The following is a 24,181-nucleotide window of genomic DNA, read 5'->3' on the forward strand; positions in this document are numbered from 1 at the left end:
AACTTGGGTTTTAGTTTTAAGAAATAAGAACATCCAGGTTTAAAAAACATCTGATTTCATTAATAATGTTTGAGTATTCAATAAACTTGTATTTAGTTTTTAGAAACAAGGACATTCACGTTAAAAATAAATCTGATTTTATTAATAATATTTGAGTATTTAATAAACTTGTGATTTAGTTTTCAGAATTAAGAATACCCATGTTTAATATAAATTTGATTTTATTAATCAAATTAATTTTTTAATTTTAAGAACTAAGAACAAAAACACGTTTAAAATACTTCTGATTTTATTAATAATATTGTAGTGTTTAATAAATTTTAGTTTTAGTTTTCAGTAATAAGAATATTCACGTTTAAAATACATCTGATTATTATTCATAATTTTTGAGTTTTTAATAAACTTGGGTTTCATTTTTCAGAAATATTATCATCCTCATTTAAAACACATCTTATTTTATTAATAATATTTGAGTATTTAATGAACTAGGGTTTTAGTTTTCAAAAATGTGAAAATTCATGTTTAAAATACATATTATTTTATTAATAATATTTGAGTAGTTAATAAACTTAGATTTTAGTTATCAGAAATAGGAACATCGCCGTTTAAAATAAATCTTATTTTATTAATAGAATTTTAGTATTTAATAAACTTGGGTTTTAGTTTTCAGAAATAAGAACATCCACGTTTAAAATACATTTGATTTAATTAACAGTTTTGAGTATTTAATAGATATGGATTTTAGTTTTCAGAAATAAGAACTTCCACATTTAAAATATACCTGATTTTATTAATAATATTTGAGCATTTAATAAACTAGGGTTTTAGTTTTCAGAAATAAAAAAATCCACGTTTAAAATACATCTTAGTTTACTAACAATATTGGAGTATTTACTAGACTTGGGTTTTAGTTTTCAGACAAAAGAACATCCATGTTCAATATAAATTTGATTTTATTAATAATATTTGAGTATTTAATAAATTTGTGGTATATTTTTCAGAACGAAGAAAAAACATGTTTAAAATACCTCTGATTTTATTAATATTATTTGATTATTTAACGAACTTGGGTTTTTGTTTTTAGTAAGAAGAAAATTCATGTTTCAAATATATCTGATTATTATTAATAATATTTGATTTTTTAATAAACTTGGGTTTATTTTTCAGAAATATTAACATCCAGGTTTAAAACCCATCTTATTTTATTAATAATATTTGAGTATTTAATAAACTAGGGTTTTAGTTTTAAGAAATATGAACGCAATATTTTCGTTAACCAACGTCACCTTTTCATCAGTACCTATTCGTAGCCTTAGAAATCTGATTTATTTAATAATATTTGAGTATTTAATAAACTGGGATTTAGTTTTCAGAAATAAGAATATTCATGTTTAAAATACATCTGATTTTATTAATAATTTTTGAATATTTAATAATCTTGGGTTTTAGTTTTCAGAGTCAAAAATATCCATTTTTAAAATACATCTGATTTTATTAATAATATTTGAGTATTTAATAAACTTGGGTTTTAGTTTTCAGAATGAAGAACGTTCACGTTTGAAACACATCTAATGTTGTTAATAATAATTTTGTATTTAATAAACTTGTAATTTAGTTTTCAGAAATAAGAACATCCAAGTTTAAGATAAATCTTGTTTAATTAATAACTTTTGAGTATTTAATAAACTTGCGTTTTAGTTTTCAGAATAAGAGCATCCACGTTTAAAATTCATCTGATTTTATTGATGATGTCTGGGTATTTAATAAAGTTGTATTTTAGTTTTTAGAAAAAGGTCATTCACGTTTATAATACATCTTATTTTATTAATAACATTTGAGTGTTTAATGAACTTGGGTTTTAATTTTCAGAAGTAGGAACATCGACGTTTAAAAAACATCGGATTTTATTAATAATTTTTGAGTATTTGATAAACTTGTAATTTAGTCTTCAGAATTAAGAATATCCACGTTTAAAATAAATGTGAGTTTATTAATAAAATTTGAGTATTTAATAAACTAGGGTTTTAATAAGAATATCCACATTTAAAAAGTATCCAAGTTTACTAGCAATATTTGAGTATTTAATAAACTTAGGTTTTAGTTTTCAGAAAAAGAACATCCATGTTTAATATAAATTTGATTTTATTAGTAATACTTGAGTATTTAATAAACTTGTGTTTTAATTTTCAGAACTAAGAACAAACATATTTAAAATACATCTAAATTTATTAATAATATCTAAGCGTTTAATAAACTTGGGTTTTAATTTTCAATAATAAGAAGATTCACGTTTAAGATACATCTGATTATTATTAATAATATTCGAATTTTTCATAGAAAGTTTTAATTTTCAGAAATATTAACATCCTCGTTTAAAACACATCGTTTTTTATTAACAATATTTGAGAATTTAATAAACTAGGGTTTTAGTTTTCAGATTTATGAACATCCATGATTAAAACATATTTTATTTTATTAAATATATCTGAGTAGTTAATAAGAGAACATCCATGTTTAATATAAATTTGATATTATTAATAATATTTGAGCATTTAATAAACTTGTGTTTTAGTTTCCAGAACAAAGAACGAACACATTTAAAATCCATCTGATTTTATTAATAATGTTTGACTATTAAATAAACTTGGGTCTTAGTTTTCATTCACGTTTAAAATACATCTGATTATTATTAATAACATTGGGGTTTTTAATAAACTTGGGTTCTAATTCTTAGAAATATTAACATCCTCGTTTAAAACACATCTTATTTTATTAACAATATTTGTGTATTTAATAAACTAAGATTTTAGTTTTCAGAACTAGGAACATCCTCGTTCAAAATACATCTCATTCTATTAATAGAAATTTAGTATTTAATAAAGGGTTTATTAGTAAATTTAAAGGGTTTTAGTTTGCAGAAATAAGAACTTCCACGTATAAAATACCTTTGATTTTATTAATAGTATTTGAGTATTTAATAAACTTGGATCTTAGTTTCCAGATATAAGGACATCCACGTTTAAAATAAATATGGTTTTATTAATAATGTTTGAGTATTTATTAAACTTGTATTTTAGTTTTAATAAGTAAGGGCATTCACGTTTATAACAGATCTGATTTTATTAATAATTTTTGAATATTTAATAAACTTGGGTTTTATTTTTCAGAATTAAGAACACCGACATTTAAAATACATTTGATTTTAATAATAATTTTTGAGTATTTAATAAATTTGTGATTTTGTTTTCAGAATTAAGAATATCCGCGTTTAAAATACATCTGATTTTATTAATAATATTTGATTATTGAATAAACTAGGGTTTTAGTTTTCAGAAACAGGAATATCAACGTTTAAAATAAATATTAGTTTACTAACAATATTTGAGTATTTGATAAACTTGGATTTTCATTTTCGGTAATTAGAATATTCACGTTTAAAATAATCTGATTATTATTAATAATGTTTGAGTTTTAATAAACCTGGGTTTTAGTTTTCAGAAATACTAATATTCTCTTTTAAACACATCTTATTTTATTTACAATATTTGAGTATTTATATAAACTAAGGTTTTAGTTTTCAGAAATATGAACATCCATTTTTAAAATACATCTTATTTTATTAAAAATATTTGAGTATTTAATAAACTTGGATTTTAATTTTCAGAAATAGAGTTTTACTATTTAATAAAATTGGGTTTTAGTTTTCGGAAATAAGAACACGGAAATTTGATTTTATTAATAGTATTTGAGTATTTAATAAACTTGGATTTTAGTTTTTCAGAAAAATGAACATCCACATTTAAAACATATCTGATTTTATTAATAGTATTTGAGCATTTAATAAATTTGGGTTTAAGTTTTCATTAATAAGGGCATTCAGGTTTAAAATATATCTTATTTAATTAGTAATATTTCAATATTTAATAAACTTGGTATTTATTTTTTAGAAGTAAGAACATCAACGTTTAAAACACATTTGACTTATATCTAGAATATCCACGTTAATCACCGTTGAATGCATATTCACGAAATGATGCCAAAAATGTGCTCGGAAACAAATCACAGATTGCATTTATCATATATCCAGTTGAGAATTGATTGCGCAAATAGCTTGTTACGATGTAGTAACGCGTAATATCAGTTGGTCAACGTCCCAGTAATGACATATTGATTACCTTAGAATTTATTTCTAAGTATGTAAATTCATCAATGATTAGTTGGCTGAGTCAAGTAACTTGTCGTTATTTTACAATAGGAAATCATGGGTCCCACGTTCGGATCATACATCAGACATAAATTTCATATGATCAATGGAAATCTGCTTAGAAGTTAAAAAATTTATCTTTGGAAAAGAAACCATGTCACCATCTATATCTGTAGTTAACAGTAACACAATCTATGACATTGGTGGAATTGCCGTAGATAGTACAGTAATTGCCAGTTCTGCCCCACCTAGATCATCCCATTTAATTTACATCATTTTCAGTTTATTTTACATCATTTTAAAATTAAATATTAAATATTTTGAACATTTTCCATCCTGACATTCAACATGAAAACAAGTTCTTGGAAATCAAGTTCAGGCTCATTTTTTATACTTTTTCACAATGTGAACACGGGTTCCAGGCCCCACCTAGATCGCCTCATCAATTTAACCCATTTTCAATTGAGTTCCCACCATTTTAAATGAAAATTTCCAACATTTTTACAATTTCTTATCATGAGCATTAAAATCAAAACAGGTCTTATGAAATAAGAATTTGATGAATTTGCGAAATAAGAGTTTAATTACTTTCATTTTTCCTATACTACTGATAAAATGAAATAATTTAATACGATTTAATATTAAATTGTAAAATCGATATCTAAATAATTTATATTAGGTTTATTTTTTTCCATATCCGTTAAAATCATAGCTTTATTTAATTTTTTAATTTCTTTTCAAGATCAGCTGCTTTAGAATCAAAACGCTTAGGTGCATATAGATCAATCTTTTCCCCTTTAAGATCAATAATAATGACGATTTTCTTTCCATAATTAGTTGTAACAGATTTCATGGCTTTAAGCGTGTATTCAATTCTAATGCCTAAATTTTCTTTCCTAATAGTTCGATTATATTTATTTTCCATTTTAATTTCACTTAATAAGTTCTCAATTTATTAGTTAATAATTTTATTAAACAGATTTTTTGAAGCAGAAATAATTTTTATTTCTTTAATAACCTTAGGATATCTTCAAAGAAATCTCTCAACAGTGAAAGATTTCTGGGACGAAATCTAAACAAGCATCAGAAACAGTTTGAGTAATGACGCGTTATTTGGTTAGATAGTGTGCATTACCTTAGAATTCAACGAAAACATTGTTCTTATTTTTAAATTTTGGAGAACATAGTGACGAAAAATAAGAAGCGTTTTGATTTATTGATTAAACTTTACATGCAATATTTATAGCCATTTAATTTCACTTGTTTCATATATTTTTCACAAGGAAAAAACTGCAATATTTTGCATAATTCATTTTCTCGTTTGATTATTTCTTTATTGGTCGATTCATCTGATTTATACATAGAAAGTAATTCTAAATAGAAAGAGTAAGCAGTTTTAACTCAGCCTTTCTTGCTGCTATTCTTAGATATTTTTCAAGTTTTTGAATCAGAGCTGTCCCAAAACTTAAAGAAGCAATGGGTAACTTAGCGAAAGCAGATGAACCTGAAGCACTAAATGTAAATTAAGATACTAAGAAAGCATTATTAATACTTCCATAATATTTACACTTTCTACGATAAACAGACAATATCTTTTCTAATTCTTTTTCCATTTATATTTGAAAAAATAAAAATAAAATAAAATTGTGTGGATCAATTCCCTTAAATATTCTTTTTTTATAGTCAAAACACGAATGGCCGCAATTCGCATCGTTAAAATTTTGGACTTGAGTAGAATGATAGGCAATTTGTTTATTTGAAGTCTTTAAGTAGCTGACAATTTCTTTTCCAGGTTGGATTCCTAAAGAATCATAAAATTCTACAATTGAGCGCTTGGGATCATTGAAATAACAAGTACAATGAGTCCCAGGCTGTCCCATACAGTCATAATTTATAACGCCACACTTCTTTTTTATTTTACTTAGTAAGGTGTCTCAAGAAAAAAAACACCTAAAAATAAGGAATTTGACCTAATTTATTCAACATATCAATATTTGTCAGCAGTATCATATGATTTTATATTCTCTTTGAAGTTTTTGGATTTTGGAAGCGAGCATTCTTTGAATTGTGAAATGTCAGCATCAACAACTTTCCTGGGTTTTTCAAGCTGTTTAGGTACTTTGACCACTTCCTTTTTGTTGGGTCTTCCCGTTTCTTAGGAACTTCAACAACCACTTCTGATTCACATCCAACAATATTGTTTGTATCGGGTAATGTTAGACCTCGACCTTTCGGTAAAGTCGCCGGTATTGTTAAACCTTCACTTTAAGCATTTGAAGAATCAGTAATATTTTTCAACAGTTTTCTTTCCAATATATATACCTAGTGCAGCAGCACCACTTGTTTGAGCAGTTTTACCTATTGCAGCTGCTAAAGGGATTAAAAATGGAAATAGGCCACCTTTTGGCCACCGATATGATATAATTATACACATATTTTTATTTGTTAATTTTCCGTGTTCAATTTGTTTTCTTTTAAGCAATAGTTTAACAGGCTCTTTACCAACAATAATATTTTATATACGAATTCGGCAAATTTCTTTTTTCTTAAGACATCTGTTTATTTTACTTTTTGAAGAGGAGATAAATGAATTCTGTATTCAATAAAGTCAGCTTTCTTATTGATTACAAATTTATCAAGAAGAGATAAGAACGGTTCTTGTTCATTAACTTTTGTATGAGTTACTCACACTTTACATTTTGTTTTGCATTAAAACACATTTTAATTTTTTGTTTTTTTGAAGTTTTGATAAATAAATTGTATACTCTTCCATTCATTCTAGAGTTATATTTATAGATAAAATTTCAAAGCAAAGGTTTTCTTAATACTCCTTTCAATAAACTTCATAGGCTTTATTTTTACTTCAACTTTCATTTCATTCTCTTTTTAAATGCTTCATCAGGATCTATTTTCAAGAATATTTATTGAAACATTTTCAAAATTTTCTAAATGTTCAGAAAGCTGCATAAAGCTCTTCGAATATACAAATAGCGTTGAGAAATTAACTGCATCTGCAACATCTTTTGGCTTTGAAACATTTTGGATTCTTCTATTTTCTGCATTAACATCTTCTTTTGTTACTTTTAAGTATTTTTTTACTAATATTTCTAATGTCATCAACTCTATTCAATATATTGTCAGGTTATAGATAAATTTTAGTATACTTCTTAATATCCTCGCTTAATTTCAGATTGTTTAAGATGTGATCTTTAACCATTTTTTTTTTGAAACTGTTTAAAGTTGAAAGATTAACTGCATCTGCACCATTTTCTGGTTTGCAATATTCTCAATTCTTCTATTTTCCACATTTACAGCTTCTTTTGTTATTTTAAATGTTTCTTTAATAATTCTTCACCATTGACTCTAGTAAAAATATTATCAGGTGATTGATAGATTTCTGTTAATCTATTAATATTCACACTTAAAGATGGATTTTTCGTAAGTATTGGTCAACAACTTCACCCTCGAAATCGTTTAAAATAATTTTAAAATTTTGTAAATGTATCGTATCATTCTCTGATTTTAGATCACCTAGATTAGCTAATCGTTTCAATTGTGAATCAAGATTACCAGCATCATCTAATAATCTGCTTTCGTTACTTGTATATTTCAGATGTTTACTTCCTAAGCTTCCAAATTTATTCATTTAGTATACACAAATTTTATTAAGTGAATATCTAGGTTCTGTACCTGAGGGATTCAACATTTGTTTTTACAAATATTAGTAGAATTCCATGTTTCTTTGTTGCATTATAAAAATAAGTTAATAAATTTTTCTTTTTTCGAGGCATGTGCATGGTTTTGTCTGATTCCATCAATTTTTTTGGATTACAACACTTTAAAAATGCAAAATAGTTACAGTTTAATCGTATAATTTTAGGTGTATCAAAATTGCTCTGCGAAACATAGATTATTGATGTATTTATTTTTCTACTTCTCACGAATAAATCTTCAATTTTTTCTGATCTTTTTCTGCTACAAAATCGTCAAAGATAGCTAAATTTTGACACTTGGGATCTAGGTCGTCTACATCAATGATATCGCTTTTATCATTACTCGCAACCAAAAGATTCATTTTAGTATTATTCTTCCAAGACATTCATGTTAATAATTAGATCACTGTTTTTATCTTCAAGATCTTTAGCATACAGATAATTAATTTGAAATTATTAGCAATCATAAATCATGTTCAAGATTAAATTGGTTTTAACACATCCAGAATTTTCCCGATTCAATAGTCGAAACGGCCATTGAGGTTTTAGTAGATGTTTAGTTTTAAAATGATCTTTATTTTTTTCACATTCATGTACGTTAATAGGGGCTTTTCCATCCATTTACTTGGTAAAAAGTTTGTAAAGTAAAATTTAACTTTGAAGCTTAGACCTTTGAAGCTTATAGCATTGAAGCATATAGCTTATAGCTTTGAAGCTTATAGCTTAACTTCAATTATGAAGCTTAACTTTAATTCCTAACTAGCTTAACTATGATACCTTAATTAACTTAATGATACCTTAACTAGCCTATAGCTTCAAGGTATTAAATCCCCGTGTTTAACTTATTTTTAAAAACCTTTCTTGAGGTGACATTAGAGTCTAGAGCTTTTTATTTCGTTTTTCCAAGAACATTCTAGGTTTGTTTGCTCTTAAAGTGTACAAAGTTTCTGATAAGGTTTCCACTTTTCCGAATAATACATCTTTATAGTTCTACAATGTTATTTTATCTTTAATGATATTCGATTTGATAGCTGTCAATTTTTCTTTCCCTAGATTTCATTGTCGCCATCTTTTAAATAAGCGAATACTTTTTACCTATAAACTCAGACATTATTTTTCCAGTTTTTTCATCCTTGATCATAGCTATCGGTTTTTTTTTATACTGGAAGGAAGTTATTAAGATTGCCCTTTTTATAATCTGAAGTATCGAATTTTTCTTGGAAGTCAGCTTTAATGTCTTCACAAAACTCCTCAGTTCGAATATCATAAATAAAGCTATCCGTATCCATATATAGCGTAGATCAATGTTTTCGCTATATTTCGGTTTCATGCATTCATAATGAAATACAGACACCAGTAACATAGCTAACTCTAATACAACAAATCCAATGTAAATAGCTTTATCTAATTTTATTTTTGATTTAGCCATTCTAGCCACTGACAATGTATCACTAAACATGATTTTATATCTAAAGTTTAATCTTCTAACGATTTTCTGTCTTTATTCGTCACTAGTAATTATTTGAATATTTGCTCTTTTTCTTACATTTTCCATAGTTTTTTTCAAAAAAATTTGCATTGTTTATAAGTTTAAAGAAATCTTTTTCAAAATAATTCGTTCCTTTTTAACATAGTTTGATATTATGATTGATATAACCTTTTAAATAATCTGCTTCTGTGAAAGCTAGTATTCTATGTACTTTTTCTTAGTAACAAACCATGTTTTAAATAAAATTCTAAATTCTTATAACACACAACATAATTCGTTTTATTATGTAGACTTTTAAATGAATTGTACTCATAATGCTCGGGAGCTGGAGGTGAATCTTTATGTAGGGCATGTCATTGCCTTGGGTATTCTAAATAAACTTCATAAATTACTCCCTCCTTATTTTTGTTCATTCCTGATTGAACATGTTGAATTGTTGGTAGTAATCTATGGAATTATTTTTCTTTTAAATAGTCGGGTATATTAATTAATTTAAAATCTTTTTTAGGCAGATTTTGAGATATTGTCCCACTATATAAATTATTAGCATCTAAATACATTAAATCATTTGGAGGTTGTGTTTTATTAAAGTTTTTCATATATTTATTATTGCTTTAGCATATCTTTTAATACACTGTGATACATCTCCTCTTATTTCTTTTTCAAGGAAGGTATACATATCTTCATCAGAAAACAATGGAATTTTAGCATTACAGTGTTTGATAAAAGCTTCCGATGTTAGTCCTGGTGCTGAGGAGAAGGGCAGTGGATCTAGTATATAATTATCTAATCATGCATTACTAAAATTTTCAACGACATCTGGTAAAATTAAAAGCAAGTTTTAGGTATAATTTAATATAATATAAGAGTGTTTTACATTTAAATAATTTTCAAAATGATTTTGCTCTTTTGTAATCCTCTTCAGAAACATTTTCCCCTGTTAATCTAGAATAAAACCTGTCCATTGAAGGTAATTTTTGTAATTTATATTTTATTTGCTATCGTTATATTCATAGGAATAAATCCCTTTTTGTATTATTTCTTTGAATTCTTAAGTATTTTGAAATATAACAATGTAACAAATGTATACTTAAAAGTATTTCTTAAACGATTGCAATTTACTTTACATTCACATTTAGCTAAATTTTCAGAAACGCTATATAACAATGAAGCCATAAAACGGAGTGAATCTATGAAACTCATTTCGTATTGAGTTTCAGTAACAGTTATTGTTTTATAAAACGATATAAAACTCTCTTCTGAATCAAAAATACCATTATCAGGTACTAATTCTCTAAGACATAAATGAGAGTCATATTTTGAGAGATTATACATAAAAATAGGGATACGTTCCGAAATTTTAAAGTTTCTATTACATTCAGCATGAGCAAATCCACGTATATTACCCGTCATATGGTCGTGATCTAAATGAAAATTAGTATCTGCTATTTGCTTATCACAAATATGACAGCTTTTATTAGTTTTATTATTCCACTTTTCTCTTTCTTGTTCATGTGTATAACAATGATCTCTCTGTCTACTTTCATACTCATTGGCTTTTTCTGTACACACTTCTGTTATGGTAGTAACAAAATGCTAGCATCTTCACCAAAGTATTCATAATATTTATTTTGTGCTCTGTCGAAAGAACAAAAAACTTGGAATCCATAAGCAAATAACTTTTGCTCTGCTACTTTAATTGTATTTCTACCTATGTTTTGAAAAAGTTCTTGATTATACGATTTAAAATCAGTTATAATACAGCCAGGTACTTCCATTTGTTTAGGTATATTTTTAAATTCAGTTTTATATCCTGGTTTGGGCATAGTTGGCATCATTGGGGCTTTACTAAAAACGAATTTTATCAAAAATATTTTCTCTTGTAATTAATAGTGAAAATTAAAATTTAAATTACAGTAAACATTGTGAACTGATGAGCTTTCAGCAATTAATATCACTCTAAGTACGAAATTCAGTTTATTTTATTAGTTCTTTCTAAAATTGTTCAAGATGAATATAGTTTCACTACAAACAAGAGTTTGGATATTGTCCCTTTCCTTAACAGTAAAAACCAAAAGCCTACTGAGTTATTGGCGCTTCACTGAAAGCACATTATATTACAAATATTTTTTTCCATTTCTTAAGGCATTGAAAATGAAAATGAAATTACAGTGAAAAAAAAATCTTGAACTAATGCATCTTTCAACAATTAAAATAATTACATATCAAATATTAAATTCGATTTTTTTTTATACTTTTCAAGACTATTCAAGACACATATAGTTTTCAGTAAATGACGCCAATAACGCAGCAGGTTTTAGACTTTTACAGTGAAAGAAGAAGGCTATACTCAAACTCTTGTTTGCAGAGATTTTTGTTCGTTTCTAGGTTGATTTTCATATTCAATTTAAGTTTCACTTGTTTTAAGAAATTATTTATTCATTTACTTTAATATCTATGGTATATTTGTTTGCACTGATTGTTTATTTAATTTCTGTTCGTTTTGAGTATCATTTACACTTCAATAGCAAAATATTTTTTCGTTTTAAGTTTGATTTGCATATTCAATTTAAGCATTACTCACTTTATGATCTATTTATTCACTTATATTATTACCTGTTGTACGTTTTTTGCTATGATTGTTTATTTAATTTCTGTTCGTTTTGGGTTTCATTTATTCTTTAATAGTAATTTCTGGTCGTTTTGAGTTTGAGTTTTAACAGGTATTTTATCTACTGATCTTAAGTCTAGCAAAAAGCTTCAGGTTTATAAAAATTCTTTCTTTCAAAATCAAACCTTTTTTCAAAATCAAATGTTAATCAAAGTATCAAAACTGGTATCAAAGTATCCATATCAAAGTAAAAATGGGTTTGTATTAACCTCTGAGTTTGTACTATCTTAAGTTTGAACTATTTTTAACAAAACGGCTGTCTCAAAATTTTAATCGGGAGGGTTTAGGGAAGAAGGTAGTTGGCTAATCGCCTCTCTTCCGACCTTTTAAAAGGGACTAGGAACTTTCCATTTTCAGTCAAATGAATCCTCACTGAAGTGTATACTAGCACCCCTTCTGTATGAACCATATATGCCTCCAAAACATAACTTACAGCACCTGTCCACGGGCCCTGGGGGGTTGTGTCGACCCAGAGTTTTAATATCTGATGTTTGAACTATTTTTAATAAAATAGTCACCTCAGAATTTCTATCAGATGGGTGGGAAGAAAAAAGCGTGGAGGGAAGGGGCTTGTTGCCCTTTGACCTCTTTTGACTCTGAGAAAGCGAACTAGAACTTTTAATTTCCAATCAAATGAACTCTCTCTGACTTTTATACGAGCATCCCTTTTATAAGAACCATATACAGCCCCAGGACATAAATTCCTGCCCCCCGGACCCTGGGGTATTGTGTTGACACCTGAGTTTTGTTATCTGACCTTTGAACTATTTAAAAAAAATTGCTATCTCAAAATTTTTATCGGAAGGGTTGTGAAAAAAGGATGTGGAAGCGTTAGGGGCCCTCTGATCTCATTTAACTCTTAAAAATTGAACTAGAACTTCCAATTCCTATTTAAAAGAGCCCTCTCTGAAGTTTATACGGTCATCCCATAAGAACCATATATGCCCCCAGGACATAACTTGCATTACCTACCCCCGGTCCCGTGGGGGTTGTGTCGCCACTGGAGTTTTTTATCTGACCTTTGAACTATTCTTAGCAAAATGACTATTTAAAATTTTTTATCAGAAGCATTTAGGGGAAAAGGGACGTGGGGGGATAGATACCCTCTGATCTCTTTTGAGTTTAAAAAGTTAGCTAGACCTTTCAATTTCCAATCAAATGAGCCCTCTCTAAAGTTTATACGAGCATCCCTTTCATATGAACCATATACGCTCCCAGGACAACACTCAAAACGCCTACCCCCGTACCCAAGGGGGGGTGGTATCAACACCGGAGTTTTTGTTATCTAATTTTTTAAGTATTTGAAAAAATGGCTATTTGTAGCGGATGGGATTGGGGAAAAAAGGGCGGGGGGGATAGTTGCCCTCCGATCTTTTGACTCTTAAAAAGTGAACTAGAACTTTCAACTTCGAATCAAATGAGTCCTCTATGAAGTTTATACGAGCATTCCTTTCACAAGAACCATGCATGCCCTCAGGGCATAACGTAGAATGCCTACCCCTGGGTCCTGAGGTGCTGCATCGACAAAGAAGTTTTTCTTATTTGAACTTTGAACTATTTTTAACAAAATGGCTATATTCATTTTCATTGGAGGGGCTTACAAAAAAGGCTTGGGGGGGGGGGGGGCTAGTTGCCCTTGGATCTTTTTTTACTCTTAAAAATTGTACCTGAACTATCCCTTTCCTATCAAATATGCCCTCTCTGACGTTTAAACGAGCATCTCTTTCATGAGAACCATATATGCCCCCAGCGCATAACTTAGAACGCCTGCCCCCTTACCCTGGTGGGGGGGAGGGGTATTGTTTTGACAAGTGAGCTTTCTGCATCTCACTTTTGAACTATTTTTAACAAAACTGCTATCTCAAAATTTTTAGGATGCATTTGGGGAAAAAGGGGCGTGGAGGGGGGGGGGGCTAGTTGCCCTTCAATCTTTTTTTATTCTCAAAAACTGTACTAGAGCTTTTAATTTCCAATCAAATGAATCCTCTCTGAAATTCTTACGAGCATCCCTTCCATAAGAGCCATATAGTCCCCAGGGCAAAACGTATAACGCCTGCCCCTTGGTCCTGGGTGCTTTTGTCGACACCGGAGCACTCGTTATATTATCTTTGAACTATCTTTAGCAAAATGGGTATCTCAAAACTTTTATCGGATGCATTTGGGAAAGAAAGGCTTGGAGGGGGGCTACTTGCCTTCTGATCCCTTTTGACTCTTAAAAAGGGTAATAAAACTCTTAATTTTCAATCGAATGAGCCCCCTTTGAATTTTATGCGACGACCCCTTCCATATTAAGTTCTTCTGGAAAAAAAATGTTAATAATACATTGGAGCCCTATGGCCTTTACTATAGGCAACACTATAGCGTTGCCTCTGAAAGGTTACCTACCAAATTATCCAACTGAAGTGGTTCAAATAGCTGCAGTGAAACATACCGCCGCTATAATGTATGAACTGTCGGATAAAACTGTTGAATTCATTATTGGTGGGTTTTTTTGAAAAAGAACTCTCGAAAGTTATTCAATAAGAGCTTTCATTCAATAAATGGATACTATAAAGTTGAAATAATTGTTAGCGAGCATAGTGAAAAGTAGAGAAATAAAAAGAAATATAGTTCAATAACGTGCCTTAGAGCAAACTGGATTCGTGACTATGCTGAAAAGTTGGGTATTCCAATCGTTGAAGTAGAAGATAAAAATATAAATATGATTACGGATAAATTACATAAAAATTACACTGATTTAGGAAGACGATTTCAACGACTGGATCAATCTTTAAGCAACGCATCAAGTTTTCAAGCAAGCAATCTAGCTCACTCATTTCAAGCTATTTTACCCCCAAATAAGCCAAATTTCATTGCTAATGTCTATTCTGGGATAGATGAAAAACTTTTGAGAGAAATGAACAAGGACTATGTTCCTAAGGGACTTTATTTTTAGATACCTAGTTTTTATTTAAAAAGTTATCAATATAAAAGAGGCTCTAGGGGAATCAGGAACACTTAATCAAAGATGTGGAGGAAAGATGAAAGGTGTGAAATCTAGTGAATTAGAAAAAAAGTCTCAGTTCGTAAAATTCTACATAAGAAGGTTAAAAGCTATTAAAGATAACTTTGATGTTATACAACCTCAGCAAGGAACTGGGATTTACATGAATGAAATGGTATGATTGAAAAAATAAAAAGTTTACTAGGTAGCAGAGTGGCTGGAAGTGAAATCGAACAGTCTTATAAAAGCAATCTGATCATGAAACTGAGATTATGGAATAGCTTTAACTCAATGTCCACTATTGTGTTCATGGTATAACATTAGTAATCAATTTACAAACAGCACGTTTTAATACAGTGAAAAAAACAAGGATGAATGGGTAAACGTTGTTATAACGAATAGGTTGTATAATGAAGGAGGTTTGAATTATTTCTTAATTCGTTGTTTCAATTCATCTCCAGATCGATGCCCAATCAGTATATCATCCAATCTAGCAAAAATAAAATTTATTGTTATTTTGAAAGAGAATTATAAATTTCGGTTTAATAACGATTTATGTTTTATTTAAGGATTTGAAAGTGAAGCTGAACTAAGCAGTAAATATAATGAAGGTTTAGTAACTAAAGTTCCTAATATTACAAGAAATGTTGATAATATACATATTCACTGCTCATTAGTTGATAGTTCAATTGTGAATGGGAATATAGCTTCTTCTGTGATCTGGAGTTTTGCTCCAAAAACAGAACATGGAACGCTACTCTTTGAGATTCCTATAGAAAAATATATCTTCCAAGCGAATGCATCAACACGCTAAAAATTACTATAACTGATCAATTAGGTAGGTTAATTCCAACGAATATATCAACGCGCTAAAAATGACTATAACTGATGAATTAGGTAGGTTAATTGATCTGAATTTAGGATATATTGAATGTGTTTTTGATTTGAAGAAAGTTTAATGAAATTATTTAATAAAATTTATCTATAATAAATGTGGATCAATACGAAACAATTATAGTATACAAGACAGTATGGTAGCGGGATTGGTAGTTTCTTTAAAGATAACGCCAACTCTCAATCATTCAAGACGTTCATAAAAAATATAAAAGATGAAGCTCGTTCCATGTATAACACTATGATCAAACCTCAACAGAAACTATTTAAAAATAGAGTGATTGTATACGGACAAGATTTGATAAATTATAATCAAAGAGAGCTAAATTAAGTGAGATCTCTAAGAGATATAGTTTCAAATAACAAGAGATATTTCAATAAACATCTTAATGAACAGAGAAAAGGCTTATCGGATGTATTGATTTTAGGGAAAGGAATTAAACTAAACCCACGGTGATGCTCTTATTGACACCCTCAGTGACAATTGAAGATCTGCCTCCACTGTATGCAAATCTTTTAAAGTTTATTTGATAATTATTTCTGTATACAAACGGCAGTGAATCAAGTTGTTGCTCCTCATTGGGAAATATTTGAAAAGCCTATTATTTATGATTCTACAGGCAAATATGAATATACATAAATTAGAGAATACATTGTGAATGTATCTCAACAATTAAATTATAATTTCATTTTAAAATACTTGGAATCTTGGATTCTTGCAAGTGATAGTTACCTTTATGCAAAAATGGATGTATGTAATCCATTATGTAATCCTTTATGTAATCGGATGTATTGATTTTAGGGAAAGGAATTAAACTAAACCCACGGTGATGCTCTTATTGACACCCTCAGTGACAATTGAAGATCTGCCTCCACTGTATGAAAATCTTTTAAAGTTTATTTAATAATTATTTCTGTATATAAATGGCAGTGAATCAAGTTGTTGCTCCTTATTGGGAAATATTTGAAAAGCCTATTTTTGATGATTCTACAGGCAAATATGAACATACATAAATTAGAGAATACATTGTGAATGTATCTCAACAATTAAATTATAATTTCATTTTAAAATACTTGGAATCTTGGATTCTTGCAAGTGATAGTTACCTTTATGCAAAAATGAGCATAACACGATTAGATGCAAAAAATATAAAAAATAATGAAGAAGCTAATTTAACAGCCAATAAATAAAATTTGTTCAGAAATGCTAAATATATTATCAATGGAAAATGTTTTGAAAGTATTTATTATGTAGGTATAGTGACTACTGTTAAAAATTTATTAGAATTTTCAGATGACTATAGCGAAAGCGCAGCTACTAATATGTTTTGGTATGATGATAAAACCCAATCCGTTGATTCCTTTAAAGAAGATTAACAAAAAAAACAAGTTTTTTTAACTGAAAGTAAGGAGCGACATTAAAACTTAAAACGAACATAAATTACTCCGTATATGAAAGGGGCTTTCCCCTCCACAACGCCTCGCTCTTTACGTTAAAGTTTGACTCTTTCTCACAACTTTATTTTTTAAAACAATAAAAATTTTAGCGTAAAGAGCGAGGTGTTGAGGAGGAGAAAGCCCCTTTCATATACGGAATTATTTCTGTTCGTTTTAAGTTTTAATGTCGCTCCTTACTTTCAGTTAAAAAAAACTTTTTTTTTTAATTAATTTCTGAACGTTTTTGAATTAATACAGCTTTGATTTTGGCTCACTGTACATCAATAATTAAAATGAAATTCGTGTATCAATTTTCCTCTTTTTTTTGGCTAGATGGCTTTCTGGTGTAGCTTGCGCATCGATTTATGCAACAAATTTCTCTAATCGTAAGTGTTTATAGTGTATAGATATAAGTTCGACCCTAATGATATACTACGTTATTTGCTCTAAGGTTCAAAGTTCCTTCGAATTACAAACCCATGAATCACAAAGGCAGGTTAATTAGAATAGATTGCTCTGTTCAAAGTACTAAAAAAAAACTGTAGCGTAAAGAGCGAGGTATTGACTAGAGGGTGAACCCCCTCATATACGTAATAATTTCTGTTCGTTTTAATGTTTAATGTTGCTCCTTACTTTCAATTTAAAAAAACTTGTTTTTTCATTTAATTTCTGATTGTTTTTTAAATAATGCTGGGAGATCTGGCGCCCCCTTCAAAGAAATGTCCATTCCCCCAAGGAAATATCCTCCATGTAAAGATCCTCCTACGTATCCCCTACTCTAAACCGGACCCCCCACTAGAAAAAAAAAATCCTCCTGAAAACGCCTGTATACTTGCCATTAACCAACACTATATGTAAACAATGGGCAATGTTTATAACTTGCAGCCCTTCCCCCGAAAACAGTGGGGGATTAAGTCATCCTCAGAGACATATTAATTAGATTTTCGACTATGCGGAACGAAATGGCTATCTCAAAATTTCGATCGGGTGACTTCGGGAAAAAATGAACGTTTTTAAATAAATGCAGGTTATGATCTTGGCTCACCGTACATGAATAATTAAAACAAAATTTGCATATTAGTTTAATTTTATTTTGTTAAATGGCTTTCTCGAAACTTGTTTAATTTTATTTACGAACGTTTTTATTAGTAATAAATATACGTAACTTACAAATTAACTTACTTAACGAACTTCTATATACATATATTTTTAATACGTATATTAGGGGGTTCGCCCCCTAGTCAATACCTTGCTCTTTAAGCTAAAGTTAGAATTTTGTTCCAATTCTTTAAAAATGACCGCTTAATCAAAAAGGCCGTTAATGAGAATAAATAGCTGTTATGAACGTACTAAAAAATCTTTGGCTTAAAGAGCGAGATATTGACTAAGTGGTGAACCTAATCATATATGTAATATTTTCTGTTCGTTTAAAGTTTTGATGTTGCTGCTGTTGCAGCTGAAAAACTTGTTTTTTTATATTTAATTTCTGATCTTTAAATAATTAAATATATTTAATTTCTGATCTTAAATAATGCTTGGAAGTCCGGCGTCCCCTTCATAGCAATGTCCCTTCCCTAATGGAAACCTCCTTCATGGAAAGATCCTCCCACATAAAAAAAAAAAAAAAAAAACACGCACCCGTGATCTTTCTTCTGGCAAAAAATGCAAAATTCCACATTTTTGTAGATAAGAGCTTGAAACCTCTACAGTAGGGTTCTCTGCTATGCTGAATATGATGGTGTGATTTTCATTAATGTTCTATAACTTTTAGGGGGTGTTTCCCCCTTTTATTCGAAAATGAGGCAAATTTGCTCAAGCGCGTGACGTTTGATGGGTAGGATTAAACTTGATGAAACTTCTACATTTGAAATCAGCATTAAAATTTAATTTTTTTTATGTATCTATTTGTATCAAAATACCGTTTTCTAGAGTTTCGGTTACCATTGAGCCGGGTCGCTCCTTACTTACAGTTCGTTACCACGAACTGTTTGAAAATGATTTTGAAAGAACTTTTACACCTGGTGCAGTAGGGGGTGGAACAATCACAACAAAACGAAATATCGCTTTCAATAGTGGTTTATTTAAAAGAATTAATAAGACAAAAGAAAGTCACGTGGTTATTATGTATCTACCATTATAAAGATTATTTGGACTGTGTCAAGTTTTTTGGACCATGATTTTAAAGCCGTTAAACATCAAATTATACTAAAAAGAAACAATTTTTCCAATACGGTTATAAAATCTAAGGCATTAAATTTTAAATTAGAAGCAATGTATCATGAATGGTGCATGATGCATCATGGATGTAATGCATCATGAATAAAGTAGATGTAATATCATGGATGTTACCATTATTACACTCCAGTTTACCCATAGCGACTCAATTAGAAGCTGGATGAACGAAGAAGGTGAAACAATTAAAACCTGAATTAGGAAAGGGCAGCTCATTTGAGATGGGAAGCGTTTAATACCTATAAAATTGTTAATAAAAGTCATAAAGAATTAACATGGAGGGTAGTCAGTGAACACAGTAATACAACCAAAATTGTTTCTGTGTTACAGAACTCTGAAAAAGATAACAGTTATACTCAAAACATTATGTTATTTTACCATGTTAACAGTAATAGAATTGAAGTGAGAGTAAAAAGATATAAGTATCCACAAGAAAATTTTAAATGGGACTTAAGTTATTCTAATAAAGATTATTCTAACGCTTATCAGTGAATTTTACAGTTAGGATATAAACCTAAAAATTTTGACAGTGGAACAATTATAAGTTACAATGATTTTAAAACAGTATATCCTTATTTTTTTTGATGTTTCAAAGCATGAATCGAATATTTGTCGAAGTGGATCAACTGCTGATGTAGAAAATAAACTTCTATTACATCAAGTACCTGCTAATCAATGCAACATTTACTGCGTTATATTTCCAGAAAGAAAAGCAATCGTGGAAATCATTGATACTAAATTATATGCTAATATGTAAAATATTTTCGATTTGGAAACTCGTTTACTAAAATAGTTTACTAATAATTGGAGAAACTTTTAAGCGAAATGAAAAATACAAACCTATTAAAAATAAAAACCATCTTTTCCTAGAATGCTAAGGCTATGCACACTATCCAACCAAGTAACGCGTCATTACTCAAGTTATTTCTGATGCGTGTTTGGATTTCTTCCCAGAAATCTTTCACCGGTGAAAGATTTCTGGGAAGCAAGGCAAAGGTTATTAAAGGAATAATAATTATTTCTAATTCGGGAAATTTGTTTAATAAAATTATTTACTAATAAATGAAGAAACTTTTAAACAACATGAAAATGGAAAATAAATATAATCGAACTATTAGGAAAGAAGATTTAGACATTGGAATGGAATACACGATTAAAGCAATGAAATGTGCTAAGCCTAAATATGGAAAGAAAATCGTTATCATTATTGATTTTAAAGGTGAAAAGGTTTATCTATTTGAAACTAAGCGTTTTCATTCGTAGCAGCTGATCTTGAAAAGAAATTTAAAAATTAGACAAAGCTATGGTTTTAAAGATTAATGAAAGAAAAATAAAGCTAATATAAATTATTTAGATACCGATCTATCAATTAAATATTAAATCGTTTTAGATTATATCATTTTATCAGTAGTATAGGAAAAATGGAATATAACTAAGCTCTTATTTCACAAATTCATTATATTTTTATTTTACAAGACGTGTTTTGATGTTAAAGCTCATGATGGGAAATTGTAAAAATGTTGGAAACTTTCATTTAAAACGGTGTGAACTTAATTGAAAATGGGGCAAATTGCTGAGGTGATCTAGGTGGGGCCTAGAACCCGTGTTCACATTGTAAAAGAGTATAAAAATGGGACCAAACTTAATTTCCAAGGATCTATTTTCATGTTGAATGTCAGGATGGAAAATTTTCAAAATGTTTAATATTTGATGTTAAAATGATGTAAATGAACTGAAAATGATGTGAATTAAATGGGATGATCTAGGTGAGGCAGAACCCGCAATTACTATATTACTGCCGTCGAACCTTCTTCGTGATTTTAAGCCACTATAGAAGAAAAGAATAGGGGGACTTGCCGGTCAGTCTGCATATTAGCATACTACTCATAGGTTGTAAAGAAAGGTATTGACCGTTTGCTGCTTAGTTAATTACAGGGAAGAAAAAAGAAGAAATACAAACATTATTATTTTTGATTCTATGTTGTTAAATGTTCTTCTTTTCAAGAACCCGGAAGACAAGACTCGGCCCTATCTAACGATGGAGAAGGAATAAGGATTATCATTGACGACGTGGACTCATCTAGAGATCGCGAAGGTTTGTATTCTTTTATTTTCTTCTAATCGGTTACCAAATCTTAGGTAGAAAGCATATTAGAGAAATATTTTAACGGAAATAAAAACAATAGTTAAAGCTATGGCAATATAAATAAAGAAAAAATTCCTTTCTTGAAGGCATCTAGCTCAATGAAATGAACATTTCAATCGTGAATTAAACAAAAGATTTACCATGCTCTCTTTCTTGTCTTGAACATTTCCTGACAGATATTTAGTTCGACCTAGAACAAGTTTTTGGCCAGTTTCAAGTTTATCCAGTGTTGCTAGTTTTTTAATGTCAAATGACTGTAGGGTGTATATTTTTTTCAACATATATTTTTTTCTTAAGCCATAGAGAATCAACCCGCCACCCTCGTTGAAACATTATTTCAAATCTTAATGAGAAGGCTTTAGGTAGGCCCCCTTAAAAACTAGCTTTACCATTAAAAATCATCGTTTGGGCAATAAGAGTATTCTCCCCCCTCAACACTGGTAATGAAAACTTTATCCCGCATACATATGTTACAAAGTTACACCAAATTGGACAATATAGATTTTAACTGGTGAGTGGTCAACACATACCAAGTACGGTGGTGAAAGATCGAATATTGCATTATATTCTTGCGCATTCAAGTCTGCAATCGATACAAACTGGTCCGTCTCAAAAGTACCGTTGTGCAGGGGTACTTTGGAACAATTAGCTTCGAAAAGCCAAATTTCTCAACTTCGAATAGTGTTTTTCCTAACCACAAATCAGGGCTTTTAGATCAATTTCCTATCCAACATCTCTTACGATGTCTGGGAAGTTGACGCTCATCAGAATGCCTTAGACATCCGGTATATTAAGTCTGATACACTTATTCAATTTTTAACAATGCTAAACACATTGTCATTGCAAAAGAATTTGTTTCATAAATAAATACAGTGATAATAGCAAGGAACTTCTGAACAACTGAAACTATCACAATAGGTTAAGTTGATGTGATAAATGAAATTTGAACAACATTGCTAAAAATTGTTTTACATTTTGCAGTGTTTTGTTTTAATTCTTTGGTCACTCCTCTTAGAACAAAAGTTAAAGAACTGACATCAACTTTGGGCCATTTGTTTATCAAACAGTTCATGGTAATGAACCGTAAGTAAGGAGCGACACGGCTCAGTAGTAACCGAAACTCTAAGAAACGGAGTTTTGATATCAATAAGTATGTCAAAAGAATTGGCTTATTATGCTGATTTCAAATACATAACATTCATTAAGATTAGGATTATCTATAAAAGGCTACAAGCCTGAGAAAATTTGCCTGATTTTGGAAAAAAGTGGGGAAAGAAATACCCCCAGAAATCAAAGAATCTCAACTATAAACACCGTCAGATCAGATAATCTAATATAAGCGTATCAGATAACTCTGTTGCAGAGGTTCCAAGCTCCTATTTGCAAAAATGTGGATTCTTTTTTAGAAATAAGATTACGGATGTTCATTTATTTGTTTTTTTTTTTTTGTTTTTTTTAGGGGCAATTGTATCGAACCAATGGTCCTAGAATATGGCAATAGGGCTCATTTGAACATAAATTAAAAGTTCTAGTGCCGTTTCTAAATGACCAAAAATATTGGAGGGCAACTAACCCCCTCCGATGTCCTTTTTTCCTCAAAATTGTCGGATCCACACTTTGAGATGGCGATTTTGTTCAACACAGTTGAAAAGCCCCTAAACTATTCTTTTGGAGTTAACATTACTCACCCCCCCCCCCCGCCCTTCAGGATGTGTGTTTAAAATATAAAATTTAACCATTGTTGACGTATAGTATTTGTTATTGGGAAGTATAAGGACATTTTTGGGGGGATGGGAGGGGATTTTGTGCTTAGGGTGGGTTTGCATTGGGATAATTTTCCCTTTGGAGTGAAATTATCCGTGGGTCAGTTTTCCGGGGGAAATTTCACACTGGGGGGATTTGAGAGAATTCCTACAAAAAAAATCCTTTTTATTTGTCTCAATTTTATTTCTCTTTGTATATTCAAGTTCAAGTTCAATATGGGTTTTAATTTTTTTTTTTAAATGTAAAAATACTCTTAACTCAATTCCTTGAGCATTGATGCACGTTTGGGCCCGTAATAATTGCACACTCTATATACAGCGTGGCCTCCTGTCCTCTCCAATTTCCAAACCCGATTCGCCATCAAATAACAATAAATTTAACAGAACTTCTCCTCCGCTCACACCCCTTGAAGTATGAAACTAATAAATAATAAATAATAATAATATCAAAAAATTCTAAACATAATAATAATAAAACAAATCTAGTAAATAAATTTTTAATCTTTTAGATATTTTTTTACATTCTTTTTAAAGGAGCCGAGAGACCTATATGATTTCAGCTCTTGCGGAAGTGCATTCCACTCTCTAGCACACGCAATTCTAAGAGAAAATTCCGACCTAGTCGTCGGTGTCGGGGGTATATAAATGT

General features: G+C 29.6%; 1 protein-coding gene across 1 annotated transcript in view; it reads left to right on the top strand.

The window, feature by feature from the left end:
• LOC148944366 (uncharacterized) overlaps window positions 1–24,181 on the top strand; it is a 469,003-nt gene that overhangs the window by 284,577 nt on the left and 160,245 nt on the right. Inside the window, exon 12 of the mRNA XM_089099911.1 lies at window positions 21,629–21,718. Coding sequence (XP_088956037.1) covers window positions 21,629–21,718 — 90 coding nt within the window. The remainder of the gene's footprint in view (window positions 1–21,628; window positions 21,719–24,181) is intronic.

This window comes from Artemia sp. Qi Xiang Cuo, chromosome 14 (genome assembly GCF_049724085.1).
Source record: "Artemia sp. Qi Xiang Cuo chromosome 14, ASM4972408v1, whole genome shotgun sequence".
NCBI classification, from domain to species: Eukaryota; Metazoa; Arthropoda; class Branchiopoda; order Anostraca; family Artemiidae; genus Artemia; species Artemia sp. Qi Xiang Cuo.